Source organism: Mrakia frigida, assembly GCF_051309035.1.
Source record: "Mrakia frigida strain ATCC 22029 unplaced genomic scaffold BDY24scaffold_10, whole genome shotgun sequence".
Classification (NCBI taxonomy): Eukaryota; Fungi; Basidiomycota; class Tremellomycetes; order Cystofilobasidiales; family Mrakiaceae; genus Mrakia; species Mrakia frigida.
Genome location: NW_027481271.1, coordinates 261,304 through 278,891, shown reverse-complemented (window position 1 = coordinate 278,891; position 17,588 = coordinate 261,304). Strand labels below are relative to the sequence as shown.

Here is a 17,588-nt window from a genome sequence, read left to right as displayed (position 1 = left end):
TCACCCTCACCAGCCAATCTCACTTCTATATCTCGACTCTCGCATACACCTCCTCCCTTCAACCTATCCATCCATCCGAACCGCCCTCCTTCTATCCAAACACCAAAAGCTATGGCTCCTCCTCCCGTCTCCTCTCGAGCGTCTCCTTCCTCCACTTCAAACGACATGGATCTTCTCTCCCTCGTAGGAGATTCCATGTCCTACATGAACACCAACTCCTCGACAACAACATCCGCCTCAGCACCACCACCAACTTCTAACTCCTCCACAACAACAACAACAACAACAACAACCGACTCCTCCGACTCTCCTCCCATGCCTCCTTCCGACCCCTCTTCAGCCCTGGCCGACATCGACCTCTCCTCCCTCACCCTCCAAGACCGTGCCCTCCTCCAACCCCTCCTCGACCTCATGCAAGCTCCAACGGGAGACGGAACGGAGGAGGAGAGCGAGAGCGATCTCGAACGACGGATGGACGAAGCGGAGAACGTGGCGAGCGGGTTGGAAGGCATGTTGGATTCGTTGCTGGCGAGGTTGGGAGGCATCTTGGGCGAGGAGGGGTTGGATGTACTTGGGGAAGAGGAGGATGAGGAATGGGAGGATGATAAGGAGGAGGGAGAGGAGGAGGAGGAGGAGGAAAAGGGGGAGGAGGGAAAGGAGGAGGGGAAGAGCAGCTAGAGAGGGAAGGGAGAGGAAGGGAACAGGGGATGAGCTTGAGGTTCGTTCGTTCTTTCGTTCTCTCCGTTCGTTCTTCGCTATAGAAGGCCCCGGATTCTATACTGACCTTCATCTCACGCGTTTCCTCTCGTTCTCACAGTTCCTTCACCCGTGCCAACAGCGTCGAGTCGAAACGACATTCCAACGCCTTCGACCTCGCACGGACGCGTTCGATCTCCGAGATCAGGACGCTCAGTGCAAACAACTATCACGACGGATGTCTAGAGAGTATGTAGGATTTCATGAGCTTCGCACTTCGTCTTTATCTTCTCTCTTGCGAACTATCGAGAGCCGCTCAGCGCAAACTCGAGCGTGAACTCAAACAAACAACTCGTTCGTACCTCGTCCTCTGCTTTTTGCTTCGTTTTAGGGAGAGACGTGACTGACGTTGCTACCCTCTATTGGCTTACCTGCCTTGTACAGCTTGAGCCTGAAAGGCTTCGGGTGGTTCGCTCGAGCGGACGGTCGTACCGAGGCAGAGCTCGAACAAGCTCTCATCCATGAGACACGAGTTTAGTTTCGTGCTAGAGCGGAGTTGAGGTCGTATGTAGCCTGTCTCTCTCGTCACCTCTTACATAGGACTTAAGCGAAGAGCTGGAGCTTTCTGGACGGAAGGAAGCTCAAGCTCAACATTGCTGACCTTTCGCCTTTCTGCTTGCTCGTCTTTCCAGGAGCTCGTATGGCTTCAAGAGGACGAAGCGACGTCGACGGCATCCGAGAAGCAGCTCGTATGCAAGCGTCTCTGACTCTTCGAGTTCAGAAAGGAATCAGCCGCTCGAAGTGAGCCCAAACTCTCCCTCCTCCTTCCTCCCGCTCTCGCTCTCACCTCGACGCGTCTCGTCCTCTCCTCTCTTCTCATCCTAACCTCCCTCCTCCCCTTCATCTTCCTCTCCAGCGTTCCTAACCACCTTCCAAACTTCAAATTCAAAATCACCACTCAAACTCTCCTCCCTGCCTTCAACATCCACTCCTCTCGTTCCTGGGTGCCTGACCGAGTCAGCATGCTCGAACGCGTTTACCTCTCGTGGGACGAGAAATGGTCGAGGAAGCTCTTCAGGACTGAGGAGCTGGGAAGGAGAGGTTTAAAACGATACCCTGATTGGTAGGGGTTGGGGAGGGTTTGGGTTTCGGGGCTGTGGGAGGGAGGGAGGGAACGAAAAAGGAAAGAGAGGAGAGGGGGGATCGGGTGTTTTGCCTCTCAACCACTTCCCTCTCCTCCCCTCCCTCCCTCCCTCCCCGTCCTTCGAATTCGCTATGGGCAATTCGAGCTCTTCTATTCTCCCTCCCTCTCTTACGAGTCTCCCAGGAGGCTCGAACACCCTTCCGCTCTCTCTCTCTGGCTCGACGCCTGGAGCTTCCATCGATTCCTCGACCCGCCTCCTCCCTCCCTCCTCCTCCTCCTCGACTTCGACTTCGACCGCTGTCGCTCTTCCTCCCTCTGCTCAACCCTACATCTGCTCGTGCTGCAAGAGGACCTTCAAGTCCGACGTCGAGGAAGTACTTCACTGGAACGATCTTCATGCCGACAACGTTGAGGTCCCTTTCAGGGACGAGAGCTTAAAAGCGACCCGTTCCCGTTCGTCCTTTCTTTCCTTTCCTCTTCCTTCCTTCTCGCAGGTCTCGTCTTTCACGTTCACTGACCTCGGTCTCCTCCTCGTCCTCTTCAGGTGCTTCTCTTCGTATTCGTCGTGTCACCAAGGAAGTCCTCTCGTCTGTCGATTGGGAACCTGTAAACACGAGGAGAAGTCGGCAGAGCTCATGTTGGCTCATTGCGAGGAGCTTCACTCTGCGATGAGGATTGTGCTTCCTCTGATGGAAACACCCGAGGAGATCGAGGCTTTCCTCGCAGGGTTCATGAGGTCGGATGTAGTTCGGAAGGATGCTCCCAAGGAGAAGAAGGGAGGGAGGAAGGGTGGAGCGAAGAGGGCTTTGGTTGGAGGGCCTCACCAAGTTGGCTCGTGAGTCCATAGCTTTCCCTCTTCTCTCTTTCTTTCGCTCAATGGTAGGAATCTGAGAGCTGATTCTTCCCCTTTCGCTGTGTTGGGCTTTCAGATCGAGCTCTCTTTCCTCGTCGACCTTCACGTCAAACGGAAAAGGAAAAGCCAGAGCTGCTCCCTACCCGATGCCTCCTCCCTCCTCCCTCTCTCGACCAACCCGCTCTCCGCCCACCTCCATCCTTCCTTCCCCAGCCGATCACAACCTTCCAGGACCTACCATCGCTTCAGGATCGCAGGAGGTCGCCTTCCCATCGGTCCCGTCGTCGGCGTCGTCGTCGTCCTCGGAAATCAAGGTCAACCCTCCTCTCCTCACTGGATCGGGCTCAGGCTCTTCCTCCATCCTCAACCTCCCCTACCCTCTCAACCCCTCCTCTACCTCGCCTTCCTCCTCTTCCGCTTCTACCTCAACCATCACCAACCCGGCTCCTCCCATCGCGCCTTCGACTTCGACGGTTCCGCTCGGTGGTGGTGGATCCGCTGAGGCCTTCTCTCTTCCGTCCCCAACGACGATGAGACTCTGGATCGATGACTACCTCTCTGAGAGCTCGGCTGTCCCTTCGTCGTCTTCGGACTCCAACTCTGGCGCTTCGTCCTCGACAGGAACCGTCGTCCCTCCCTCCGGCTCTTCCGAGGCGTCAACTTCCTCCTCCTCCTCCTCCAACACCACCTTTCCCCTCCCTGCCGACACCTCCTCCTCTTCTCTGCCCACTCCTACTACTCTCGACAGTCCCCACGTCGATTCAACCCTCCCCGACGGTTACTACTTCTCGTCGTCGTCACTCGCCAACGGATCTCCCTCGTCCCAACCACTTCCTCCTCTCCCCTCGTCCTCTCTGGATCCTATCTCCCCGTCTTCCTTCTTCTCCGAAGAATCCTGGGACGGCAACTCGACCTGGCCTGGTCTCCCATCGTTTGGATCGCGCGAGGCTCTCTTCAACGGCCTCGTCGCCAATCTCCTTGCGGAGGAGGAGAGAAGAACGACGTCGTCGTGGGTCGACGAGGAGGACGAGGAGGATAGCGGTTGCTAGGGGTGCAGACGGAGCTACCGCTGTTGGCTGGGGGAAGAAGAAGGCTTTCTTTGGAATGGGTTCGTGGGTCACGTCGATGCAGGTTCGTTCAGTTTATCGTCATCTTTCGCAACTTCCTCTCATCGGACGCGACGTGCTGACCTCCCTCCCTCCTCTTCTCTCTTCAGGCTCATTCTCTCTCCCTTTTTCCCTCTCTCTCTCTCTTCCCTCCCTTTTCTTTCTTCCAACTCCCATTCTCCCACACTCCTTTCGTTTAGTTACCCCCACACATCCACTCATCCATCGCCACTCGTTCTTTCGTTCTCGTCCCCTTTCTCCTTCATGGTTTCGTTCGCTGTTCGCATTGTTTTCTCTTCTCGTAGTGTCTGTTCTGATTGCTGTGACCGTCGCTTGATTTGCTTAAGATTGTTGACGTAAGGAGCCTTGTCGTACTCAAGGGAAGCAGGAGTCGCAACGTCGTCGACTCGACCGCATTCGAGTCGCGATGGCACTCGTTCGGAGGTTCGAATTCAGGAAGTCGACAATCTTGACCAAAAGCACAAGAATTTTAGTGTCCAGAATCTTTGAGAGAGATCAGGAGCATCAACGGGGGAGTTCGGTCAGGAGGCGTTTGATAGACAAGCGGCCTAGGGTGGTCTCCCTAAACCAGCAACCTAGACCTTCGTGGTGAAAAGGTGACTGGGTCGAACCTCTCTTCGGAGAGAAAAGGAACAGAATCGATCGTTCGCGCGAGATACCCAGATTGACCGCAGACAGTAGCGTCGGTTCCATTCTTTTTTCTCGCCTTTTATCTCGCTGAGTGTGCTCGTTGTTGAGACTTACAAAGAGTGAGAGTCGAAGAGTCGAAGATGATACAGGTGCGCGTTCAAGATCGGTCAAAACTCCAACGAATCGACGGGAGAAAAACGCACGCGTTGGACTTCGGGACGACGCGTCCGGTTGAAACCTTCCAGCCATCTTTCCTCTCTCCGCAGCACTCGGATCTCGAGTGGTTCTGGCTCAACATCTTTCCATGCTTGAATCGAAATTGCTGGGTTGGTTTGAGCTGGGAGGGGAGAGTTAGGAGAGCAGGGAGAAGGTGGGCTCGGTTGGGAGGTGAGTTCGACGCGTGACGTTTCCTCGTCTCTTCCTGTAGCAACAACGCCGCCAGCGACAGTGCTGACCTCTTCGCTTCTTGCTTGCTTAAACCACAGATTTCGTGGTGTTCGCTCGTCGTCCTTCTTGGGCTGATCATCGAGAAGGTTCGTCGTTTCGTCGCACTTCCTTCTCCCTCCCTCGTCTTCGAGTGCTGACCTTTCTTTCGACCCTAGCCTTTCTCAGACTCTCCCTCCCTACACCCAGCTTCTCTCTCTTTCTGTAAATTTACCCCTCCTTACTTGGCCTCTCTCTTTCTTCGTATTTATCGCTCGCTTTGTGTTTGCTGTCTCGTTCTCGTTCTCTCTTTTCCTTTTGTCGCTCCTCGCATTGTTGTCTCTTCTGTTATGGTTTATCCTTGCTCGTCGTCACGATTCATACGGCTTCCTCTCTAAAAAAAACTCCCTCAACCTCGTTCCCTTCTTTCGTTCTTTCTCAAGCAAAAAGACAGGTTTGGAAACACAAGAGTCCTCGACGACGGCGAGGGAGGTCGAGTTGCAGGGAAAGCTGAGCTCTCGGCGCCCTAGGAGCCTCAAACTATCTCTCGTATTGAGCCAGAGCTTGTAGACTTCCATCCTGTTGTACTTTGGAGTCTCAGATCGAGGCAGAGAGGAGATTTGGAGAAACGAACTCGAAACACACGCGTCGAAAGTCGCTCGGATCGTGATTTCAGGACCGGGACCGTTTCGATACTTCCATCTAACTTTGAAATATTTCCCTGAAGATTTTGATCATCAGAAGGCTGCCAGAGATCGAGGGAGAGGTCACAACGACGGTTGAGACAAAGTGGTCGAGTAGGCCTTTCGATAGACGATTGGCCTTGCGGTGTAACCCCCTAAACCAGCAACCTAAGCCTTCGTGGTGAAAAGGTGTCTGGATCGAACCTCTCCTCGGAGAAAAGGAGTGGAATCCGTTCGTCGAGTCAAGATACCCACATCGAACCTCGACAATCGTGTTATTCTGTTCTTTTTTGCTTGCATGGTCGATGCTGGAGGTTGTCTCGTTACATAAGAGAACTTAGCAAGGGAAGTGAAGGAGAGGAAGGGGAATCGGACGAGAAGACCGCCGAAAAGATGGCTGGTCGGTTGAGACTTTTGAAAAGACGCGTCGCTCTCGTTCTGCCTTCTGTTCGAGCTGGACCATTTCCCCTCGCTGCTGCACTTTTCTTTGCGAGGCGACAAGTGGTCGTCGAAGAAGGGCACGCTGTATGATCGGGCGTTATATGTGAGATGCTAAAAGAGGTAGAGAACCTAAAAACGAGAAGGAAGGAGAGGGCAAGGGAAGCAACCGGGATGCGAAGAGTGCAAAGAAGAAGAGAAAAGAAAGACGAGAAGAGCATGGGGTAAGTATGGTGTAGAGATAGAGAAGACTAAGTAGTGGGGGGAGATGCTAGGTGACGACGACGACGAGAGAAATCAGAGAGGGAGAGGGAGAAGAAGCAACGGCACATCCGACGAAAGCGAGCTTCCGATTCGACGAAAACGAGACCGAGGGAGAGAGAGAGCAGAAAGGAGGCCAGGTAGGTTTACGATGAATCCGAGGGAGAGTTGGTGGAGGTGAAGTAGGGGTGAAGAAGAGCGCGTTTGGCTAGAGGACGAGCGAGGGAACGAAGAGGAGAGAGGAGAGACGAGTCAGTGGCTGGGCTCTGCAAGGCGAAGAGAGGCATAAGGCGTTCGCGAGCAAGAAGAAGAACATAGGTACGTACCCGAAATTCGGTGAGCAGGATCGTAGACAAGAGTGGCCTGAGAGAAGACGCGTCGAAGGGAGGAACGAGAGTCAGCTTCCGAAATGACTCGTTCGTCGAAGATCAAAGGGAAGGTGCGATCAACTGACCTGGAGAAGATCCAGTCCATCCTCATCCAGCCCTGGTACGACCTTAGCGAGGTCCTGAGGGTGCCACTGAGGGAACGACGTCTTGTAATCCGGAAGCGACTTGACTCCTGGCCAGACTTCGTCGTTGGGAGTTCCGAGGAGCCTGGAGGGGCGAAGACGCAGAGAGGAAGCGAAGGAAAGTCAGTACGAGAGAGCATTGTTGCTCTCGGCGGCTAGAGGAACTTGAACGAGGCGAAGGAAGCGACGAAAGAAGGAAGAAGAGGACGCACCTGAAGATCCTGAAGATCTCGTCAATCTCGGAATCACCAGGGAACAGAGGCTGCCTCATGACCATCTCAGCGAAGATACATCCAACCGACCACATATCCAACGCTGTCGAGTAGTGTCTCGATCCGAGAAGGACCTCAGGAGCTCGGTACCATAGGGTGACGACCTGTAACGAGCAATGAAAACGACGTCGATCAGCTCTCCATTTGGACTCAACCCGTTCTGGAGAACGGAAGGTAGAGGTGGAGGAAGAAAGCCTACCTCGTGGGTGTAGGTTCTGAGAGGGATACCGAAGGCTCGAGCGAGACCGAAATCAGCGAGCTTGAGGTTACCGTCTTTGTTGATGAGGAGGTTCTGAGGTTTGAGATCTCGATGGAGGATTCGATGAGCGTGGCAGTAGTAGAGTCCCTTGACGAGTTGGAGCGTGAAGCGCTGGCAAAGGGAGGTACGAAGGAGATCGAGATGAGCTTTGGGCGAAGAGGGAGCTCCATGGAAGGGCAGAAGAGTCGGAAGAGAGAGGAGGGAGGAAGGAGGGATGGTCGAACGAACCTTGACGAGAGCTGGCCCGAGACCTTCTGCCGTTCCGATCGTGTCCATGTACTTTTTCAGATCCATATCGAGGAACTCAAAGACGAGGTAGAGCTTGGAATCCGAGTGAACGATGTCGAGGAGCCTGGAGAGGTTGGAAGGAGGGGAGGAGGAAGGAGAGAAGGTCAGCTTCGAGCTCACACTTCATGAACTCTTCCTTCCTCCTTCGAGCTCTGCAATTCCCTTCCATCCGTAGATTTCACTCTCAGATACGACCCAGCATGCACTCGAGCAAGTACGAGCCACCAATTGTCGAGGAGAGAGGGAGGGGAGGAGTACTGACATGACGATGTTGTCGTCCTTCAACTCCTTCAAGAGCGAGATCTCCCTGATGGCAGTAGAAGGGACTCCCTCATCCTCAGCCTCGAGACGAATCTTCTTGAGAGCGACGTAGTGACCAGTGTTGACGTCCTTCGCTTTGTAGACGACTCCGTAGGTACCTGGAGAAGGAAGGGGGCGGAAGAGGGAGGAGAAGGAGGAGGAAGGGTGAGTCGAGCTGCGAGAGAATGGCCACGACGATTGAGGTGGATTCTACGAACCTTCTCCGATCTTTTCGAGCTTTGTGTAGTTGTCGAGACTCATGGGATAGAGTGAGGATGGATCTTGAAGGGTTGCCGGTCTGTCGAAGGATGTGGTTGAAGGGGGAAGAAGGGTCAAGTCTCTCCTCTCTCCCTCCTCGAACCCAAAATCAACAAGTCGCGTCTCTCCCTCCTTCCTCCCTTTCCCCCCCTCAACTCCATCTCCCTCCTTCCTCCTCCCTTTTTCACCCAACCCCAATCTTTACACTACACACCTTCCTTTCGTCTCGTATCTCCCCGATCACCATGTCCTCAAAGTTTACCCAGGTGAGTGGACGAGAAGCGACGGAAGGAAGGAGGTTGACTTTTCATGAGCTGACTTCTCCTCCCTCGTTCTCCACCTCCTTCAGGCTGAAAAGGTAGATTCAAACACCCTTCGCCAGTAGACCAAACCTTCAGGACCATACTGACTTAAAGTTTGTCGAACTCTTGTAGCAACGGGCCATCGAAAAGTACTCTGACAACATTCAATACTCAGCTCGATGTTCGTTCACCTCTTCCTTCCTTCCCCTCTTCTTCTCGTCCCTCCTCTTCGACACCTCCCTCTTTCTCGAGCTGCAACGCTGAGCATCTACTCTTCTTTTTCTTCTACAGATTCCGATGATACCCACGAATACCGGTTCGTCGCTCGCTTTCGTTCAGTCCTTCCAACCAAGCTCGACCAAAACACTCGCTCACCCTCCTTCCTTCCTTTCGCTTCGCTCCCTCCCTCGTCACCTCCTCCTCTATTCTCGAACACCTCCCCTCTACAGACACGTGACACTCCCAAAACAGCTCGTCAAGTTCTTGCCTCCAGGTATCGCCACCGAGGACGAGTGGAGAGGGTGTGGAATCAGGCAGGTCAGTTTGACGTTGAGCTCGACCTCCCGACCTCGAAGGGTCGTACGACCGTCCCTCCTCCTTTACTGATCCTCTTCGCCTCTGGCTTGCTCGCATATACAGTCGGCAGGATGGGAGATGTACCTGCGTCACGAGCCCGAACCTCATATCCTCATGTTCGTCCCTCCACTCGTTTGCATCTCCGTTTCGTCGAGCTCGCAGCTGATCTTTCCTCGTTCCCTCCTTGATGCTTTCCCTTCGCTCAGGTTCAAGCGAGACGTTCGTCCTCTTCTCACACTTCTCCTCTCTACTTCTCTAGCTGACCATCCTCGCCTGCTCTGTTTTCGCCGCTCTGCAGAAGGACTACGACGCCAAACACCCTCCTCAGTAGAAACCCTCGTCTCGCCTCGCCCTCACCTCTCTCCTTCCTTCTCGCCCTCCCCACCATCCTCAAAACGTCTTGGCCAACCTCAAGCAGGATTCTCAGAGAACGCATCGTGTTCTCTTCCCCTTAGCACAGCATATTCTTTTACTCTTCTCCCTCTCTCATCGTTCTTTCTTGACTCCCTCTTCTCTCCTCGTCTTTCGCTTTTCTTTCCCTTTTCTTTTTTTGGGCCCAGAGATCCCCACCAAGATGCATCTTTCTTTACTTCTTGCTCTCCTTTCCCGAACCGACGAGCGAACAATCAAACGAGAAAAGCTCATGAGTAACGAGATCGAGATGAAAAGCTGGGTCAAGATCCGAAAAGGGCGAGGCGACGTCGTCGTCTACTCGTCGGCGGTGGGCTGAGGAGCCTCCTCCTCCTCTCCCTCCTGAACGGCAGCTCCAGGGACCTCTCCAGCCTTCCTTTTGAGGAACTCGTCCTGTACAGCGGGAAGAAAAAGGTCGTCAGCCAGTGTTGCGATGAGGAGAGAAGAGAAGGGAGAGAACGAAGGAAACGAAGACTCACGACGTCGATTCCAGCACAGATGATGACCCTTCCTCCGAACTGCCTTCCAGCAATGGCCTTCACTCCCTTCTGAGCTCCCTCCAACGTCCTGAACAGCACGTAAACCCTTCCGACTCCCCTGTCCTCGTCCTTCTTCGCCTTCTCCTCCCTCGTCTCAGCCATCTCCGCCCCGGTCTTGGGAGCCCACTTTGTCTCCTCCCCGTTCTTCTTCGCAGCCGTAGGCCTAGGGATCTCCAGATCCTCCACCTCTCCGTACTTCTCGCACTCCTCCCTGATGTCCTCGAGGATGTCGGTGTAGTCCTCATCCGGGATGAGCTCTTCGGCCGTGACCATGTTGAGCATCACGATCGCTCGAGAGGTGAGTTCTCCGTCGCCGGATCCTCCTCCTGGGACCGAGAAGGAAGGTGGGAGGTTGACCGAGTTGGCTCCTGAACCGACGGGGATGGGAGGGAGACCTGAGGGTCCTCCTGGGAGTCCTCCTGGACCGGCTGCTCCTCGGTTGGGGTTGGCTCCGACGGAAGCTCGTTGGACGACGAGGTAACGATCTCCGAGCTCCATGTTGTTGAGACCCTGGATGGCGACGTCGGTGAGTTCGGGGTCGACGTACTCGCAGAAGGCGAAACCCTGGAGAGGAGAGGAAGGGAAAGGAGCAGGAGAGAGACGCGTCAGTTTTCGAGTGAAAGGAAAGCGACCAGACGAAGCGAAGGATGAAACGAAGCTCGTAAAAAGACGTACCTTCGACTTATCAGGCTCTCCAGCTTCCTTCACCAAGTTGAACGCCTTCAACTCTCCGAAACTCTTGAGGAGTTCGATGACCTGCTCGTCGTTGAGGTACGAAGGAAGTCCTCCGACGAAGACCTTGTTGTTGGAATCGGGGACGTTGGTAGAGATGACTCCTGGGACGTGAGGAGCTCCGGTCTCTGCTCCAGGCTCGGGGACGAAGTCCTTCGGACGACGGATCTTAAGAACGGTGTTGCAGAGGACGACGTTGTCGAAGACCATCGCTGAGGTAGCCTCCTCGGGGTTTCGGAACTGCAGAGTAACGAACAAAGTCAGCTCGAGCCAACTCGGACGAGCGAGAGTGAAGACACGAGGGAGAAGGTACTCACCTCTACGAAAGCATAGCTCTTATCGTGATTGACCTGAACTCCAACGACGGGCTCTCCCAGCTCGTTCGTCGAGAATCCGATATCCCTCATCTTCTCGTTGAACAACTGAGAGATGTTCTGCTCGTTACAGTCGTAGGTGATGTTTCCGACGTAGAGCCTCTTCCTCTGCCGAGCGACGTTGAGAGGGACTCCCGATCCACCGAACGAAGGTCCTCCAGGGGTTCCGAGAGCTTGGAAGCCAGGACCTCCAGGGCCGGGAGGGAAGCCAGGACGAGGGTAGAGTCCAGCACCTCCTCCAGATCCCCCAGGCATGGCCTGACCAAAGTGCATCGGAGGACCGTGGGATCGGTTCTGTCCAGGGAGTTGGAACTGACCTGTGAAGGAAGAAGAGAGGGAGGGAAGGAGAGAGACGGTGAGCTCGAGCGACGTGAAAGACGAGCTGCATGAAGCTTGGTACGTACCAGTCGACTTGGCTTGAAGTCCACCAGCCTGCTCGAATCCAGGAGCGTGAACGTCCCAAGCGGTAGCTCGACGGATTCGCTTCGAAAGAGGGATGGTTCCTTCGGGGACGGGAGACTCTCGCTCTGGAGATCCCATTTCTCGTCCGTCTCGACCATCCCGTCCACCTCGACCTCCTCGATCTTGATCGTATCCTCGGCTTCCTCGAGAGTCTCGTGAGTAAGGATCCTCGTCTCGGTATCGACTGCAGGGAGAAGGGAAGCGAGGAAGGGAGGCAGCGAAGGTCAGCTCGAGCTCACCTCTTCTTTGGAGAGAAGGACTTGGACTCACCCGTCTCGTCGATCATCGTACCTCCTCTCATCTCGTCGTCCTCCATCATCCCTTCGTCGCTCTCCTCGTCCGGCATCCTCTCGATGCCTAGGTCGCTCCTCGTACTCTTCTCTCGAGCGTCGGGAAGAGCGTCGGTCGTCTCTGTTCGAAGGTCAAACGTTCGAGGTCAGTTCAGCTCTCCCCAAAGCACAGATCCGAACAGCGAGAGCGTACCCTCGGTCGTCCCGTCTTGATCGGTCCTCCCTCGAGCGTTCGCGTCGGCGAGAAGAAGAGTGTCGGTCTGAAAGGGAGGAAGAGGAGGGAAGGGAAACTCAAGGTCAGCTCATCGTTTGCCCAAGCTCACTTCAAGCTCCTTCTTCTTCTTTGGGAGATCCCCCGCGACCCAGAAAGAGCTCCCATACTTGACTGCTACCAGCTCGAGCCAAATCTCGAGTTTGGCCCCGCTCTACAGGGCTGGATGGCTCTCGAGCGATACCTGGTCGTTTGAGCTCTCCCTTCCCTTCCTTCCCTCCTTCCACCAGCTCTCCGTCCATCAACAGTCCACCTCTTCAAGTCCTCTACTCCTATAAACCTTCTGCACGGCTCCTCTCACTCGCCCGAGAGTAAGACGTCTGTAAAGAAGGAGAGCTCACCGTCGTGATCCATGTCGTTTCCGTTTGAAGGGGGAGGAGAGGCTGCCGCCTGAGGCTGATCTGGGTCCATACAACGAGCCTAGAATCGCGTTAGCGCACCCGTAAGCACTAGCGGAAGAGGTGTTGAGAAGGTACACTCACTGGCTGAAGAGCTCGAGGGTTTTTGAGAGGGTGGGGAAGGAGAAGGAGTTGGTTAGAGGGGAAGGAGAGAGGGAGCAACTCGATTTCGAGAAGGAAGAGTCCAGTGGAAGTCAAGGTCGAGATTTGACGACCAGGGAAAGACTGCCGAAAATTTACTGGGCGCGGAGAGTGTTCCTGAGAATCTCCTTTTGGAAGACGTTGAGTCTGAGAAAAACAGCTGAATTTGGGAGGTCGAGCAAGGGCCTCGTGTTCGTCGTGTTCTCTCCCTCTTCTCTTCGTCGTAGCAGTGGGTAACACACCTCGACGGGGTTGCGAGACAGAAAGGAAGTCAGGGAGACTCAGGGTCTACTCCCCTTCCGAAGTCTTTCCCCAAACAAGTTGCTTCTTCAACGCTTTCTCAACTCGTCCTCGTTTCCGACGCGTCTCGTTCGAACCTCATCTCATTCCAACCCCCTCGTCAACACCCTCATCCTCTCCTTCTTCGTCCTTCCAGCCATCCCAACAGCCTCCCACCTCTCCTCCCATCTAATACCATCCCGATCCTTGACCTCCCATCCCAACCGCGTCCTCGCAGCCCAACACAACTCCTCCAACCTCTCCCCGTCCTCCTTCCTCTCCGTCTCCCCGAACGAAGCTCCCCTCAAGTAGATCGTCTCCATCTTCGGCCACCTCAACTTCCAATCCACTTCCCTCCCAGCAGCTATCAGGAACCTGACCACCTGCCACTCGTCCCTCTCTTCCAACCAGAAGAACTCATCGCCTCCCTCATCCTCGTCCGCCTTCATCTTCCAATCAACCTTCTCTCCGATGAAGATCTCTCGAACTGAGGAGTGGCCAAAGAGGGCGAGCCTCGAGACGTCGTGAGGACCTATGATGTCGAGGGTGAGGAGGTTTGGAACGAGAGGGAGGATCCAAGGTTGAATGGAGAAGAGCGAGTTTGAGAGTCCATTGTCGTCGCCTGTTTCTTCGAGGCGAAGGTAGCGGAGTTGAGAGCCGACTCGTTCGAAAAAAGGTTTGAGGTGAAGGAGGGGATCTTCGCGGTCCCATTTGTCGAGATCTCGGACGAGGAAGGAGTCCTGGGAGGTTTGGAAAGAGGTGAGGCAAGGGAGAGGGAGGTTGGCGAAGGTGGTGAGGGGAGAGAAGTCTGAAGAGGTGCTGATGGATTCGAATTCGACCGTTTTGGTTCTAAGCGAGCGCGAAAAGATGAAGATCAGGCTCCTGCTTCGTTACCTGTCGGTAGGAAGTCGTGAACGAAGGGAGGGAAGAAGAAAGAGGTGCGAAACTCGAGCTCACCTCAATCTCCTCGGATCAGGACACCCAACCTTCCAGTCCTTCCCCTCTCCCTCCCCTTCCTTCCACCCAGTGGCGATATCCATGCTCCAGCCGACTGGCTCGTCTCCAATCACCCAAGCCTGATGGTAGTCTCCTCGGGACCCAGCGAGGTAGGGCGACGCATCGGAGAGACGCTCCTCGAACTTGACGCTGAGCGAAAGAACGCTGGCTCCTAGGGACGATCCTGTATTCGAAGGGTCGAAGCTCGTAGATGCATAATGGTTGATCCCAAGAAGAATGGCGATTCCTAGAAAGACATATCTGGAGGGGGAGAGACGAAAAGAAGGGGAAGAGGGAGGGAGGAACGAAGGGAAGGTGAGCTCGTGAGCTTCGAGGTCTTCTCTGCTTCAAAGAGCAAAAGGGATGCTTTCATCGGCTCACGACCGATAGGAGTCGACGGAGAACGTCGATGTGAAGAAGGAGACACTTACTTGAACATCCAGCGACAGCAGGTGATGGTTGGGAGCAAGAAGGAAAGGAGGAGACGAGCTCGCTTTCGAAGCTCGTCCGGGGAGAGGTTCAGCCCTCCTCATTCTGAAGACTGCCTGAGATAGACTCAGATCGAGATCACAACAGAGCTTCACTTGGGGATCACGAGGCAAGAATCTGAAAATGTTGGGCGTAGGAAAAGGAAGTGCGTCGAACAGTTGAACTCGAAGCTCAACCATCTTCCCTCCCTCCCTCTTTCTCCTCAACACGGACCCAAGAGCTCCCTCCAGACACAGTTCAAGCTCAGACCAACACCGAGGAGCAACCTCTTGAAACCAAGGCACTCTCGCTTTTGAGAACGACGACGAGACGACGACGTCGGAGAAGTTGTATTTCGAAGGGATCCATGAGCATAACGGGGCGAGCCAAAAACACTCGTAGAAACCAACATGGGGGGTGGGGAGGCTAGCGCAAGACCGAAGGGACGGGTCGAGACATTTAAGCGGTGGTAGGAGCAGTTCCCTCGGCGAAACTGAAGGAAGGGAGAGACGGAAGGAAAGGAGGGAGGAAGGTCAGCCCGTGAGCTCTCGAGTGGAGTCGAGCCAGCGAGAACGGAACGATATAGGGAAGGGAGGAGAGCATGCTCACGAGTAGGTGAGTCCACACTTTCCACAGGTCTGCCTGTCCTTGTGCCAAGCCATGAAGCTGAGAGAGAGAAGGAGGGGAAGGGAAGGAGGGAGAGAGGTCAGCGATTCGGGTTTGGTTGGAGGTGGACGAGGCGAGGCGAGGACGAGTTCGGGGAGACGGTGCGTACATTCCGGCACCACACGAAGGCTGGAGGAGGTGGAGGAGAGGCAGGAGAAGAGGTCAGCGAGTAGTTCGGAGATGTGAGGGGCGAGGGAAAGGAGCGAGGAGGGAGGGAGGAAGGGAAGGTGGAACGAACCTGGGGGCACTCTCGTCGAAGTCGCTTGACCTGTCCGTTGGCGTCAACCTTGTAGTACTTGAGGATGGCCATCTTGACCTTCTTCCTCTTGTGCTTGATCTTCTTGGGGCTGAGAACGTAGGGGAAAGAGGCGAGAGAGATTAGGGTCAGCGAGAACGACGAACACCTCCTCTTCCTCCCTCTCTCCTCCTCCTTCGAACCCAGGAAAGAACGTCCGACTCACGTAGTGTACTGCTTCTTCTTTCTCTTCTTGGCTCCTCCTCGAAGACGAAGAACCAAGTGAAGGGTGGACTCCTTCTGGATGTTGTAATCCGAAAGGGTTCGTCCATCCTCGAGCTGCTTTCCAGCGAAGATGAGTCGCTGCTGATCAGGAGGGATTCCCTCCTTGTCCTGGATCTTAGCCTTGACGTTGTCGATGGTGTCCGAAGACTCCACCTCCAAGGTGATGGTCTTCCCCGTAAGGGTCTTAACGAAGATCTCTAATAGCAGTCAAAAGAAGGAGAAGGGGGAAAGGTCAGCTCGAGTCCTTGAGGGAAGGGAGGAGGTCGTTCCCTTCAATCCTTCTTCTTTTCCTTCCCCCTCCCTCCTCTCGTGAGCATCCAAATCGAACGATTCCTTCGGGAGTATAGAGAGGAGGAGCAGGAGAAGCAGAGAGTGCAAGAAGGAGGAGGAGTACTCACGCATGACGAGTTCTAACCAAAGAGTGGATCCTAAAAGTCGTGAGGGAAAGAGAAAAGCTGAAGGGCGGGACGAGTTGCTCTCGATTTCAAAGTCCGTGATCTGCGCTGTGTTCGCTCTTTGCTAGAGATTGGGACCTCTATCCGTTTGCTTTCCCTCGAGAACGAAGCAGCAGCAGCCCTCGGACGAAATGAGCGAGAGTCGTGAAGCAAAAAAATTGTAAACAAAGAGAACAAAACAAAGGAACCTCGTTCACGACGACCTCGCGTCTACCTCCCTCCTCGAGGCGCACCACCGAACCCAACCGCACCCTCCCCTGGAGGACCCCTCGGTTGACGCCTTACTCCACCCTGCTGCTGCTGTTGATCCTGCTGCTGGTAGAAGGGCTGCTGCTGCTGGTAGGACTGTTGCTGATTCTTCGACGACGACGACGACGCGAAGTTGTTCGACGACGGCGAGTTCCCCTTCCCACCTCTCCCTCCTCCTCTCGCAGCACCGTTCCCGTTCCCAGGACTAGAACCTCTGCTCCCACCACCAACCGGCGAGTTCCCTCCTCCTGATCCTCCTGCCTTGGGCGTCGCAGCTCCTCCTCCTCCTCCTCCAGAAGCACTGGCAAAGATGCGTTCCCTCGCTTTCTTGTACTCGTCCTCCCTTTCCTCCAACGTCCGTCGCTGAGCTGCTCCTGCTCCGTCTGCTCCGTTCGAAGCGGGTGAGTTGGACGGTGGTGGACGGCGAAGGAGGGTGATTTTGGGTGTGGGAGGTTGGGAGGAAGGGCGGGAGAGGAGTTGAGGAGGTGAGGAGGAGGGAGTGTTGGAGAGGGTTGGGAATTGTTGTTGGGAGAAGATGAGAGGTGGAGCGGTGTTTCTGGAAGATAGATCGAGAAATGTAGGAGGGAGAAGGTCAGCTTGTGCTGAAGGACGGGAAGGAGAAAGAAGAGCTCGAGCTCATCCAAACTCACGCCGTCTCCCATATCCGCCTGTTCTGATCCCACCCTGGACCCATGGATCCTTGCCTCGAAGATCCAGCACTGGAAGATCCACTCGTCGAAGCATCTGCGTTGTTAGGGTTTCCTGACCATCCTCGATCCCAATCCTCGTCTGGGTCGGCGGAGAAGGAGGAAGGAGGAGGAGGGAGCTGTTGAGCTGGTTGCTGAGCTGCTGGTTTCCAGACCGGAGCAGTTGCTGAGAAGCGAGAGGTTACGGGAGGAGGTGCTGGACGAGGTGCTAGTTCGGTCTGTGGGAAAAAGAAAGAAGAGAGAGAGAGAGTCAGGATTGGGAGGAGCGGAAGGGAAGGAGAGCTCGAGGTGAAGAAGTTGAGGTTCACAAACCCTTTCCCAGTCTTCTTCATCGTTGTTGGCCGAGAGGGTGGTGTTCATTATTGAGGGAGGAGGAACCAAGAAGATGTCGGGAAGGGGGAGAGAGTTCAAGGCAGTGATTCGCTGGCCATGGGTCGGGCAAAAAAGAAGTGAAGGGAGGGAGGGGAAGGGTGAGGTGACCGTTCGAGAGCAAAGAGAGGGAGAGCGATTTCTTGCGAGATCTATGACGGCTTTTCCATTTTCTAAGGCGACGATGAAAGCCTTCCTTGAAGATCTTATCAAGATGTGTGATCCTCAGAGGTCAGTTCG

At 54.8% G+C, this 17,588-nt stretch overlaps 9 protein-coding genes across 9 annotated transcripts; 4 read left to right on the top strand and 5 right to left on the bottom strand.

Annotated features, from left to right (window-relative positions):
* Position 1: 1 nt before the first annotated feature.
* On the top strand, positions 2–697 carry BDY24DRAFT_384527 (uncharacterized protein). The gene has a single exon (XM_076639823.1). It carries the CDS (start codon positions 112–114, stop codon positions 676–678), a length of 567 nt encoding a protein of 188 aa, XP_076497935.1. The 5' UTR covers positions 2–111; the 3' UTR covers positions 679–697.
* Positions 698–707: 10 nt separating this feature from the next.
* On the top strand, positions 708–1,823 carry BDY24DRAFT_413983 (uncharacterized protein; the record flags this gene model as incomplete). The annotated part of the gene is made up of 4 exons (XM_076643249.1): positions 708–718; positions 818–945; positions 1,389–1,497; positions 1,613–1,823. The coding sequence occupies 4 exons, from the start codon at positions 708–710 to the stop codon at positions 1,821–1,823; spliced, it is 459 nt and encodes a 152-aa protein (XP_076497934.1).
* Positions 1,824–2,231: 408 nt separating this feature from the next.
* On the top strand, positions 2,232–3,944 carry BDY24DRAFT_17610 (uncharacterized protein). The gene is made up of 4 exons (XM_076636290.1): positions 2,232–2,293; positions 2,385–2,675; positions 2,770–3,824; positions 3,910–3,944. Exons 2-3 carry the CDS (start codon positions 2,476–2,478, stop codon positions 3,740–3,742), a joined length of 1,173 nt encoding a protein of 390 aa, XP_076497933.1. The 5' UTR covers positions 2,232–2,293; positions 2,385–2,475; the 3' UTR covers positions 3,743–3,824; positions 3,910–3,944.
* Positions 3,945–6,016: 2,072 nt separating this feature from the next.
* BDY24DRAFT_349857 (cyclin-dependent kinase) lies at positions 6,017–8,488 on the bottom strand. Its single transcript, XM_076637688.1, has 8 exons — positions 8,104–8,488; positions 7,848–8,004; positions 7,526–7,649; positions 7,238–7,408; positions 6,979–7,142; positions 6,710–6,851; positions 6,582–6,618; positions 6,017–6,463 (listed from the first exon to the last, which is right to left on the bottom strand). The coding sequence occupies exons 1-8, from the start codon at positions 8,144–8,146 to the stop codon at positions 6,402–6,404; spliced, it is 900 nt and encodes a 299-aa protein (XP_076497932.1). The 5' UTR covers positions 8,147–8,488; the 3' UTR covers positions 6,017–6,401.
* BDY24DRAFT_413980 (cyclin-dependent kinases regulatory subunit) lies at positions 8,389–9,352 on the top strand (the record flags this gene model as incomplete). The annotated part of the gene is made up of 8 exons (XM_076643248.1): positions 8,389–8,409; positions 8,493–8,501; positions 8,578–8,626; positions 8,737–8,761; positions 8,895–8,982; positions 9,085–9,137; positions 9,228–9,240; positions 9,320–9,352. 8 exons carry the CDS (start codon positions 8,389–8,391, stop codon positions 9,350–9,352), a joined length of 291 nt encoding a protein of 96 aa, XP_076497931.1.
* A 295-nt stretch (positions 9,353–9,647) lies between these two features.
* On the bottom strand, positions 9,648–12,684 carry BDY24DRAFT_384514 (uncharacterized protein). Its single transcript, XM_076639822.1, has 9 exons — positions 12,583–12,684; positions 12,442–12,501; positions 12,023–12,089; positions 11,810–11,950; positions 11,482–11,723; positions 11,021–11,394; positions 10,647–10,943; positions 9,912–10,535; positions 9,648–9,825 (listed from the first exon to the last, which is right to left on the bottom strand). The coding sequence occupies exons 2-9, from the start codon at positions 12,452–12,454 to the stop codon at positions 9,730–9,732; spliced, it is 1,854 nt and encodes a 617-aa protein (XP_076497930.1). The 5' UTR covers positions 12,455–12,501; positions 12,583–12,684; the 3' UTR covers positions 9,648–9,729.
* Positions 12,685–12,693: 9 nt separating this feature from the next.
* On the bottom strand, positions 12,694–14,682 carry BDY24DRAFT_17432 (uncharacterized protein). The gene is made up of 3 exons (XM_076636279.1): positions 14,346–14,682; positions 13,876–14,175; positions 12,694–13,767 (listed from the first exon to the last, which is right to left on the bottom strand). The coding sequence occupies exons 1-3, from the start codon at positions 14,351–14,353 to the stop codon at positions 13,023–13,025; spliced, it is 1,053 nt and encodes a 350-aa protein (XP_076497929.1). The 5' UTR covers positions 14,354–14,682; the 3' UTR covers positions 12,694–13,022.
* A 48-nt stretch (positions 14,683–14,730) lies between these two features.
* RPS31 (ubiquitin-40S ribosomal protein eS31 RPS31 fusion protein) lies at positions 14,731–16,003 on the bottom strand. The gene is made up of 6 exons (XM_076639821.1): positions 15,967–16,003; positions 15,510–15,765; positions 15,287–15,395; positions 15,158–15,177; positions 14,992–15,048; positions 14,731–14,875 (listed from the first exon to the last, which is right to left on the bottom strand). Exons 1-6 carry the CDS (start codon positions 15,968–15,970, stop codon positions 14,842–14,844), a joined length of 480 nt encoding a protein of 159 aa, XP_076497928.1. The 5' UTR covers positions 15,971–16,003; the 3' UTR covers positions 14,731–14,841.
* A 21-nt stretch (positions 16,004–16,024) lies between these two features.
* BDY24DRAFT_17413 (SUZ domain-containing protein) lies at positions 16,025–17,555 on the bottom strand. Its single transcript, XM_076636277.1, has 2 exons — positions 16,923–17,555; positions 16,025–16,828 (listed from the first exon to the last, which is right to left on the bottom strand). The coding sequence occupies exons 1-2, from the start codon at positions 17,309–17,311 to the stop codon at positions 16,234–16,236; spliced, it is 984 nt and encodes a 327-aa protein (XP_076497927.1). The 5' UTR covers positions 17,312–17,555; the 3' UTR covers positions 16,025–16,233.
* Between the last annotated feature and the right edge of the window lie 33 nt (positions 17,556–17,588).